General features: G+C 31.4%; 1 protein-coding gene across 1 annotated transcript in view; it reads right to left on the reverse strand.

Annotated features, from left to right (window-relative positions):
• Nucleotides 1-12329, reverse strand: part of LOC145260699 (inverted formin-2-like) — a 135318-nt gene that overhangs the window by 99001 nt on the left and 23988 nt on the right. The window contains exon 2 of the mRNA XM_080119100.1: nt 694-809. Coding sequence (XP_079975226.1) covers nt 694-809 — 116 coding nt within the window. The remainder of the gene's footprint in view (nt 1-693; nt 810-12329) is intronic.

Consider the following 12329-nt stretch of genomic DNA (forward strand, 5'->3'; position numbering starts at 1 on the left):
TCAGAATGAGATATGCTTTGATTTTTCACTCTTCTAGAATGTCCTCCCTGGAGATGGCTGTTTTGTTCACTGGGCTTGCATCAAATCTTCCTATCGTGTAAGGGGTGTTATTAATGATCCTTTTTCGGCCTTCTAACTTCAAACTAATTAGAAAATGTTAGAATAATTCTGATTCTACGGACTGCTTCGCAAGTGATACTATATTTTTGCTAGAATTAGATATAGTTTAATCAATCCTTCTTCTCAAGAATTGCGTCCTCCTTCAGAAAGGATTTATTGCTTGTAAATAATCAAATCCGAGCTCAATGTTTGACCAAACTGACCACACTGTTCTGGCTAGTATATATATATATATATATATATATATATATATATATATATATATATATATATATATATATATATATATATATATATATAGAGAGAGAGAGAGAGAGAGAGAGAGAGAGATGTGGGTGGAGTAAGAGACGAATTGTTTCATCGTTTTATTTCTATTAAAAAATTTCATGTATCTATTCAGATGCTTATATGAATTTTCTTGGGGAGTAAAACTTACTATTTTCTGGTAAAATTGGATCAAAATTTATAATATATTTTGCATTAGTCATTCCTTTGTTTTTATTGAACATAGTGTCATCAAAACAGTAAAATAAAAATAATCATAAAGCATGAAGAAAAATGATGAAAACCTACTTTGTATTTTTCCAACGCATCTAATGTGAGGTAGTAACCATCTTTTGAGTAAAGGCAAAGTGCAGACATCAACTCAAATATTTGGATTTTGACAATTGGATTCCGATTTTCCAAAACTAAAATGAAAATACAAATATAAATCAATCAGAAAAAATGTAAATTCCATAAAAATAAAACAAAATTTCTTCATCAAAGTTTTTTTCAAAATACAAAAATGCATACAATTCAAAGCCAAACTCCCTACACTTTGTAATTTAATGTGAATGAAATAAATTATCTATTTTGAATTTGCATACACATTTTTTAGTTAGACGGCATGATGAATCCCAAGTTTGAATAAAAGCTTTTCAGTTTCTAAACTATACACTTGACGTAAGATGAATAATCTAAATAATTTATGTATCTATAAAAGTAAAAATGCATGTGTGTGTGTATGTGTACATTTCTCTACCAAATAACTGTCAGTTTTCAGTCTACAGACTCGAGATTTGACATAAGGGGTGTTGAGATTTGGAAAAATCTTTTTAATCAGTTTTTGACCAGAAATTTGGCTGTCAAGGGGTCAAAGTTCAACGATATGACCTTTGAGAACTCTACCAAACTCATCCGCCAATTTTGGGTCTAAACACTAGAAATTTTAAATGTAGTTTACTTGAACATGGATCAAACTTTTTAATTTGATTTGAGCCCGAAAAAATAAATGTTAATGGGTAAAAGTTTGGGCCAAAGTTTTAAAAGAAATACCTCTGCGGTATCTAGCAAATTACTCAGCTAATTTCTGGTCTAAACATTTGAAATTTTACATAAAGGGTATCCAGACATAGGGCAAGCTCTTTAATCGGTGTAGGTCGAAAATTTTAGCTGACAAGGATTCAAAGTTAAAACGATTTGACCTTTGCGATGTCTAGCAAACTACTCAACCAATTTTGGGTCTAAACATTTAAAATTTATAAATAACGGATATCCAGAGATGCGGCAAGCATTTTAATCAGTTTGGGAGGCGAATATTTGGCTTCTAAAAGGTCAAAGTTGAAAGACTTGATCTTTTCAGATTCTACTAAACGTCTCCGCCAATTTTGGGTTTAAACACTTGAAATTTAAGATGTACGTAACTTGGACATGGATAAAACTTTAGGGTCAAAATTGGGGTCCAAGTTATAAAAGAACTACCTCTGCGGTCATTAGGAAATTACTCAGACAATTTTTGGTCTAAACATTTGAAATATTACATAAAGTGTATTCACACGTAGGGCAAGTATATAGGGCCCGAGCAAAGCTGGACTGAATTGCTAGTATATATATATACATATATATATATATATATATATATATATATATATATATATATATATATGGGGTGCATATGAAGATATATGTGCGTACATATGAGCATGTGCAATATAGTAAACTCATTGCATAAACTGTGTATATTATGAACATTCAATTACAAGGTTGTCAAAGCAACTATTATAGAAGCATAATATAAACAATAAACACTAAATTACGAAGGGTTGTCAATAAGTAATGCCCCTGACCCACTTATTTTTGTCTGATCTAGTTGAAATTCAACATGTAAAATGATTTATACACCTATGCGTTATGTGGTAAATTGAACTAATCGTGGTTCAGATTTACACGTGTTTGAACTGAGACAGGTGTGAAATGGAGCCTGTTGTGTCGCGCAATAATCCAGTGTTTTTATTCAATATGATGCGCAGCACATGAAACTTCTGATGGAATGAAAGAAGTATATCGTAATGATGCCCCATTATATGTCCTTCTTAAAAGCTGGCATCGTAAATTCAATCATGGCCAGAACTCTGTGGAAACAGCTCTCAGATCTGATTGCCCCACTCCTACTACAGATGGGGCGTCAGTCAGTGAAGTTGATACTGTCATTTTTGAATAGTGATGATTCGACAAATAACCCAAGAGTTCAAGATTAGTACAGCATCTATGGGACTATCATTCATGACTAATTGTATAAGCATAAAGTGCCTATCAAATACACTCCAGATTGTCAGAAATCTGTGGAAACAGTTCCTAGGCCCGATTGCCCCGCTTCTGGAATTGGAACTATCAAACTCAAGAGGGGGGAGCAAGATGACCAACAGTCTTCTCCTCCTCCTGAAAAATAACTCTTAGGTCTACAATGCGATCAAATGCACCAGCATGTGGCTATAAAATTCACCCCTTTTATACTTTCCTGGCTTTGCACCCTCTGATTTTTTTCAGCGCTTCTACACTATTCTGGGATGAAATTTTGTAGTCGATAAATCGAGTTTTCACATACAAAACAATGGTTTGTACTATTTTTTTTGTTAATTCTAATAAATTACAATAGTAGCTTCCAAATTATGCAGTCGAAATTACCTGAATATGACTGAATTATTAAAAGAAAAACAATTTTAATCGTGTTAGCAGGTGAAAAATTGCGGCCATCTTCTTTTAAGACATGAAGGGTTACGGAAGTATAAACAAGGAAAGTAACTCAAAATGTTTAATGTGACTAACGTAAAACAAATAAGAAAATAAACATAACATATATACAGTGAACCTGCCAAAAGTCCATAGGCATGCAGGAAATCAAAAATACGGATTTTATTTAAGTAAAAATAATAAATATCGCACTGATTCAATTTCCTCGTGTCCATTTAAATAATTCCAAAAACAGTTTTACAAAAATTATCGGAAGGAAATTACCTCCCTTCGGAACTTCTCTGTGTCTTGCAAAAGCAAACACAATCATGTTCAAATTCTAGATGATGAGAATGAGAAAGCAGAAAGCAAGTGATAAAGAATATAAATGTTAATGTAAAAACACTTAAACATTATTGTATGTATATTCAACACACACACACACACACACACACACACACATATATATATTTCACATATATATATATATATATATATTTCTGTAGAAATATATTTTCTTATAATATATATATATATATATATATCAATCCTTATTGAAAAAGCTCAATGTTATTACAGAGCAATATAGAGAATAAATGACAAAAAGTTATGTTTGGGTCTAAACACTTGAAATTTTAGATGTATGTTACTTGAACATGGGTCAAAATTTTTTATTTCATTTGAGCCCCAAAACTAAATGTTAATGGGGTCAAAATCGGGGTCATAGTTTTTAAAAACATTGACCTCTTCGATCACTACCAAATTACTCAGATAGTTTTTGGTCTTAACATTTGAAATTTTACATAAAGTGTATGCAGACATAGGGCAAGTTTTTCATTGGTTTTTGGCCGAAAATTTGTGCTGTCAATGGGTCAAAGTTCAAGATATGTTACCTTTACGGTCTCTAGCAAACTATTCAGCCAATTTTGTGTCTTAACATTTGAAATTTTACATAAGGGGTATTTAGACGTGCAGCATGCTTTTTTATCAGTATCAGCGTAAATTTGGCTGCCAAGAGGTCAAAGTTCAAAGAGTTGATCTTTGTAAACTCTACAAAACTTCTCCACCAATTTTGTGTCTAAACACTTGAAATTTTAGATGGGGTTTACCTGGATATTAGTCAAACTTTTTAATATATATAAACATTAATATATATATATATATATATATATATATATATATATATATATATATATATATATATGCACATAAAGTTATGAACAGTACATAGGACCCTAGAAAAGTCGGGGTGAGCAGCTAGTATACATATAAAAGTGAAATTGTCTGTGAATGACTTGTCTGTAGGTGTACATTTACCTACCCAACTACTCTGTCAATTTTCAGTCTACGAACTCGAGATTTGACATAAGGGGTATTGAGATTTGGGAAAATCTTTTTAATAGGTTTGCAGCGAGAAATTTGACTATCAAGGAATCAAAGTTTAACGATTTGACTTTAGAAAATTATACCAAAGTCCTCCGCCAATTTTGGGTCTAAACATTTGAAATTTTAGAAGTAGGTTACTTGGACATGGATGAAACATTTTTATTAAATTTGAGCTCAAAACAATAAATGTTAAGAGGTTAAAATTGGGATAACATTTTTAAAAATGTTGACCTCTGCGTTCTTACCAATTTACCTAACCAATTTTTGGTCTTAACATTTGAAATTTTACATAAAGCGGATTATGAAATAGGGCAAGCTTTTTAATTGGGTTCTGGCGGAAAATTTTGCTGCCAAAGGAATAAAGTTCCAAAGTTTTTACCTTTAAGGTCTCTAGTAAATTATTCAGCCAATTTTAGGTCTAAACATTTGAAATTTTACATAAAGTGTGTTCGAACATGCAACATGTCTTTTAATCAGTTTTTGGGCGTCAATATGGCTGCTAAAAGGTCACAGTTCAAACTCCTTCGCCAGTTTTGGGCAAAAAAACACTTGAAGTTTTAAATATAGGTTACCTTGACTTGAGTCAAACTTTTTATTATATATATATATATAGAAAAATTAGATAAAATAAATTCCAGAATAAAAGCAAAATCTATAGCTACTTATGATTTTAGTACGCTATATACTAAAATTCCGCACGAAAAACTTATAAAAGAATTAAATGATACTGTAGATTTGGCTTTTCAAGGTGGAAAAGGTAAATATATAGACTTTTCAAACTCTAATGCTTTCTGGTGTAAAAATAAAAATAGCAAAACTAGTATTTCTAAAGGTATTTTAAAAATGCTTGTAAGTCATCTTATTAAAGAATGCTATTTTCAAATAGGAAATAAAATATTACTCCAAACGATAGGTATCCCAATGGGATTGGATCCGGCACCATTTTGGGCAAATTTGTATTTACATAGACTCGAGTATATATATATGTCATCATTATTAAAAACAGATATATCTAAAACATATAACTTTCATGGGTGTAGGAGATTTATAGATGACCTTATATGCATAAACGATAATGATGAATTCGAAAAAAATAAACATCTTATATATCCAAACGAACTAAAATTAAATTGTGAACATAGAGGACAACAGGCTACATTTCTGGATTTAGATATAAAAATTGAGGATGGAATTTTTCTTTATAAAATATTTGATAAAAGAAACGCTTTCCCCTTTAAAATAGTACGTATGCCCCATAAGGATAGCACCTGCCCCGTTTTTGTGTTTTATGGAACCATTATGTCAGAGTTTTTGAGAATAGCTCGCGTTACTCTAAAATTAACAGATTTTATACCACCAGTTTCTAGCTTAGTAATAAGGATGATAAAACAAGGTGGAGATAAAAATAAAATATTTAAACAGTTAAATAAAGCATTTGTTCGTTATCCTGATGCTTTTGAATCGTTTAAGATAAACCAGATTATATTGATAAAGGAAATTCAAAACTATATTAGCAATGTATAAATGTATTTATAATTACATATAATAAATCTATATAGTTATAAAAAAAAAATAATAAAAAATAAAAATAAAAAAAAATAAATAAATAATAATAAAAAAAATGTATATATGTAAAAATAAAATATTTTTAACCTTTATATATCTAATTTTAAATAAATAAGAATGTAAATATACAAACTACTAACTATAGTGGGGGTGATAAGTAGTTAAATGGATTAATCCAAATCTTATAAATACAAGAATGATAAATTAAAAAATTAAAAAATGTATCCATTTTAAATGTGGAAATTGATGAATCGCACAGGTAAGAAATTCATTTTTATACTATGAAAAGGTTAGTAATTACAATTAAGAATAGGAAATTGGGGAAAAAATTTTTGTAACTTGTCTTCTTCCTAAGATTAAGGGTGGTGGTGTTTGATCAACACTGCTGGGGAGCCATGATGTAATACACTGTTTTGTTTTTAAATCCCCGAAACAGTGTTTCATGGTAAACAACTGATGATCCCTTAAAAAATATAAAAATTGGTATTATAGTAAATTTGAGAGTTGATGCAGTGATTGCAGGTGATTAAATGACTTACTGACTAGATGTTTTTTTTTTAATGAATGATAAAAAATAATTTTTTGTGTGGTTTCAAATGTTAAAAACTTCAAAGACTATATATATATATATATATATATATATATATATATATGCACATAAAGTTATGAACAGTACATAGGGCCCGAGCAAGCCGGGCTGAACTGCTAGTATAGATATAAATGTATATATATATATATATATATATATATATATATATATATATATATGTGTGTGTGTGTGTGTGTGTGTGTGTGTGTGTGTGTGTGTGTGTGTGTGTGTGTGTGTGTGTGTGTGTGTGTGTGTGTGCGGGCATTTGGAGGTAACTACAAAGAATTAATTCTTTAAAGGCAGACTTATCCAGACAATATAAAGATCAACAATTGAGGTTGACATATACTGAAGGAAAACGGGGGAAAAACGACAAAATAAAGATATATACTAATGCATTTATACATTTAATCGTTCGTTCAATAGTGAGATTACATCAATTATGGGTACGGAATATATATGCTATTTATACCAAGGTATTTCTATGCCCAATGCTTCTCATTAGAAGAGAAGAGAATGTGCCCGGTAACATATTAGAACTGTAGCATCGTACAATAACTATATTAGTAGCGTGTCTAAAATAAACAGTAAAAATGTGGAGGGAGGAAATTTTGAGAAGAGAAATGATTAAGGTGATATAGAACGAAATTACGATGATCATTTAATGGATAGAAGTGGTATGAAATGGAATTAGGGAGTTTGCCATGGTTGATTTAAGGGTATGAGTTCAATACGCGTGTCATATGTACATTTAACATCTAGAAATAATAGGCGAAGAAAGCGATAGGAGGTAGTGGGAAAGGCTCTTATAAACACAAGGAATTATAAGGTATGAGGATAGAGGAAGGGTTCCTGAAATAGAGAACAGAAGTTACCTAGTACCTTTTCTTCTCTTCTGATGAGAAGCATTAGGCTTGGAAATACCTAAGTATAAAGAACATATATTTCCTGTATCTCTTTATATATATCTTTATATATAAATAAACGTATTGAAAAACTTGTTGGGAATAGTTGTAAGCGTCACTGAGCGTCAGGATGGAAGATTTGCAGTTCTATGGACGAGAGGTAATTGTCCATCTTTTCACGAAACAGCTGTAAGAGCTTAACGCCAAAATAAGTGAATTTCTATTCATGTAGGTTGTGATTTTATTCAATTTACGTATCTTTATATTGTTGTATTTTTATCTTTTCCTTATATATATATATATATATATATATATATATATATATAGAGAGAGAGAGAGAGAGAGGGGGGGAGAGATAATTTCGTGTATCTACATAAAATTTTATAAGGGGATATAATATTTTATGCATCGATTTTCAGTATACACTTCAACAGTTTTTAATACCTAAGCAGAGTTAAGTAATAAGATATGAACATATATTTTGATTAAGTAGTTACACAGAATTATTCTACATAAAAGTACGAAACAAAGGTTTAATTTCCATATATATATATTTTCATAACTTACTATATATATATATATATATATATATATATATATATTAAAAGAATTGTTTTAAGAATATGTTCCATTCGTGCCTATGGATTTTCGAGTTCTAGACTCCTAAGTTCGAAAAGACATAACTGAAGTATATCGGAGGTCACGTCGGCCGAAACATTGTGAGAATAACATCAAAGATGAGAACATTAGTTCTCATAATCTGATTCAAATTAGCAATCCTCCTCTAAAAAATCAAGAACCTGACATTTTCATTGGTTTCTTACATTTAACATAACATAAAACTAGCAAGCTGAATTTATGGACATATCTTTGAATTTTCTTGTTCATAATATTACTGGTGCTATAGGTAGAGGTGAATAATATTAATAATTAAAATGAAATTATAAATATATAATTATAATTAAGGATGAATTTCATAAAATGATTTCGTTGAACGATATTTGAATTAGCTGTTTCAATTAGGATGTAGTAAAGAATATTTAAATGTTATTATTATGGATAAAACTTGACAAAGGGGTCCCATTAATTTGCTATTTAATTTGCATGCGTGTTTTATGAACACACTATGTACTTTTCCTGAAAAGAAGTCACTCTTTCTCTAAGAAGAGTCATTCTGAACCAATTTTTGACGAGCCATCTACTTAAATAATTGAATTCTGATGATTTCTCTCATTGTTTCAATTCTCTCAAGGGTTTTGTTCATCGCCAACTGACAATCTCATTAATACTTATTCTCGAGTGTTTTTTCTGTTTTGATAAGGGTTGACTCATTAGTAAATTTAAGTGTGTATAAGCGTGTATTTGTGTACCTCTGTGTGTATATGATCATCAATTCGTTGTGTCTATTTCTGATACAGTAGTTAATTATAATTAGCAAACAAAGAGGATCAGTTGAGATTTCATCAATTCCAAAAACAGACAATAAAGATAATTTCATGTTTTTAGAGAGAAAGAAAAAAGAAAAAGAAATTGTTGTTGTTGTTGTGCTGGTTATTTGAAAAGTGGTTTGAAACAAAGCCATCGAAGATAGTAAAGCGAACAAATGATATGCAAGTTCAGCCGTTTTCTTTTATGAAAAGAAAGTCTCCATTAAAAATATAGTTTCACATTCTCATAACAAACATGATATTAGGAAATCATAATTACTGCAAAAAATACCACTTACAAATAGGTATTTAATCAACAAACATTTTACTGCCCAATAAGTCAAATTTTCTTAAAATAAATATCTTAGCCATATCTATTGTTTTCTTACAAAATAATGAGAAATAAATAATTACAAAATAGACACGAGCAATATGTGAAAACAACACAGAAATATAAATATAGAATATACTTATTCCGTAAGGTGCAATAATAAGAGTCCGTGTCCAGTATTACTAAATGGTAAGTGAGTTGACAAGTAAATCACTAAATGTTCGCATTCCAACTCGTAATTGCAATTGACTTAAATCAGTTTTACCCTCCTTAAATATACGTGAACCATAGTCACGTGTTGGAGCCACGTCATAACATAACGGTAGCGAATTTGAAGAGTTTTGTATATATGATGTGTATTATTCCCTACGCTAATTATCAATTATCATCGTACAGTATATCGATACTCTGTGGCTGACTGGAATAGCTTTCGTACATTTATATCAGATCTACCTCTACGTTCCATATTTAAAAAGAACGTGTCATCCATAGTATCAGACCTGACGGAACGATTAATTGAAGATACAGACCGCTTCATATCCTCCACAATATTTCCGCAAAATATAACAGCTAGCTGTGGTTCTCTTCAAATGTGCTGTTATCATTGCGCACGGGAATCGTTATTTCCTTGGTTTCCCACGTTATAAATGTACTGAGACTGAAGTCCTCTTCAGGACTGCCAGAAACTACTGCAAAATAATAATAAATAAAGCAAGAGAGTTGTATACTCAGTCCGTCATGTCCATAATAGTAGGCTTGGTTCCAACCAATTTTGGCAAATAACAAACAGGCTCCTGAACAGAAGTGTATGCTTTATCCCAACCATCATCAATAGACCTGAGGTAATCTCGTCAGCATCTTACAAAGCCAAACTCTTTGCCAAGAACTTTGCAGCTAATTCTACTCTATTCAACTAGGGCAGTCAACCTCCTATATTTCCTCTTGCGTCTGAAAATACGCTATGCGACATACAAATATCTGTGCGTGATGTTGCCAAGCTAATCAGAAAGCGATTCCAGTAAAGCAACTGGCGCTGATGGCATTCCTATTATAATGCTCGAAAAGCTTTAACCAGAACTAGCTCCCAGCTATTTAAGCATTGTCTTAAGCAGAATTGCTTCCTAACGCCCTGGAAAACCTCATCAGTATGTCATGTATTTGAAAATTCAAGAATCGCTCATCTCCCTCTCAATACAGACAAATCAGTCTCCTGTGCACCATGAATAAGTTGCTAGAATCTGTGTTAAATAGAAAAGTAGTCAACCACCTCAGCGAAAATAACCTCTACAGTGACATGGAATAAGGTTTCATCTCTGCTTGATCCACAGTTCCACAGTAGATGTGCTAACAGTTATGTCTTATAGGATAAGCGAATCTCTAGACGGAGGCTTCATTTTTAAGGCAATTGCCCTTAACCTATCAAAGGCCTTTGATAGGGTATGGCATAAAGGTCTACTTCACAAAATCCCTAGCTACACTATAGCTGGAAATATCTATTCAATTATTAAATCATTTCTCTCTGATAAATTATCTATTCAATTATTAAATCATTTCTCTCTGATAAAATCAGATGCACACACTATTAATGCTGGAGTCCCTCGGGGGATCCATCCTGTGTCCAACTCTCTTCCTGATCTACATCAATGATTTCCCAAATCATGTCCTAAGGTCATTTGTAGATATTTATGCTGACGACACTACCATCTAGATAAGAATATTTCTTATTCGGATAAAAGAAATTGCCGCAAAATTTTAAGACTGAAGTAACAGCTCCTGTGAATTATCAGCTGTCATTTCTCGTAAATTAATATTTTGTATTACTTTGCGAGTCGAAAAACACGGTATATAGCCATTGAAGCGTAAGAAACCAGATTCGTAATGACAATCTGAGCGTTAAGCTGGGCAGTAAAATGATTTTCAAATTACATTAGAATTTTTACATGTTGATACGGTCGTGGAAACAAAGCGCAGGAAGAGAATCTAAGAAACAAACGACCCAAGGAGCTATAAAGGAAGGACATCTAAAGATATATTGGAATCCCTACAGTGAAGGCGTGGGATTTTGTTACTGGTCAAGTGTGTTGGGTGAACTTACCTTGAAGTAAGTTCATCGAAGCACGTCTCGTAGAAGTACTTGTAAGACAAGCACAAGTATGCGATAGAGGCTGGAGCTTGACAGACAGTGCGAGAATTATTAAGTTAGAAATTTACTTCTGTATTTTGCTGAAGATGGGAGGCAGTATTTAGTGTACCAGCACAGATAAATACTTGAATGGTGACTTTATGCTGATAAAATTAAAAAAGAAATAGAAGTTTCTTTGAATTATGGTGCTTTTAATATTTCACTGAAAGAAGAAATGAGCAGAATATAGATTTTATTGAGTTTTATACAAAATAAAGTTTTGAAATAAAATGCTTAATATAACTATAAATGTCTTAGTATAGAGACAAGATAAAATAGCACTACGGATTTTTATTTGTGGTTAACCTTTAAGATAGATTCCCTTTTATGGGGTTATGCCAGATATGCTAGATAATCACAGCGTGCTATGTCAGTCATACAGTCCTTAAGCTAGTATTGAATCAGACATTCTTGCTTTCTTTTTATTTTTACGTTTATTTTATTTCTGTCGATGTAGGCGCCCCTCCTTTAAGCTTACGTTTTTTGCTTTGTTTTCTTGTTTACATTTGAGATACAAGAAGAATCGCAGATGGGATAAACAGCTGCCAAGTTTTGAAGAAATACGAAAGGGTAGTAGCAATCAGTAAAAACAAAGAACCAGCCTTTATCAACGTCACTAGTTTTTCTTTATAAAAGAATACGTTTAAAAGATAATAAATTCTCAGCAAAGTTTTATTATATCAAATATGAAATTACCTGTTTTCTTATATTATGTATTTTATTTAAAAAAAAAAGATAAACAGTTGCTCATTTCCGAAATAATCCAACTTGCAATTGAATTCTCAAGGCGGAACATCCGTTAGCAAAGTTTTACTATAAAATCTATTAAAGA

This window comes from Euprymna scolopes, chromosome 3 (genome assembly GCF_053919585.1).
Source record: "Euprymna scolopes isolate OS-2025 chromosome 3, ASM5391958v1, whole genome shotgun sequence".
Taxonomy (NCBI): domain Eukaryota; kingdom Metazoa; phylum Mollusca; class Cephalopoda; order Sepiida; family Sepiolidae; genus Euprymna; species Euprymna scolopes.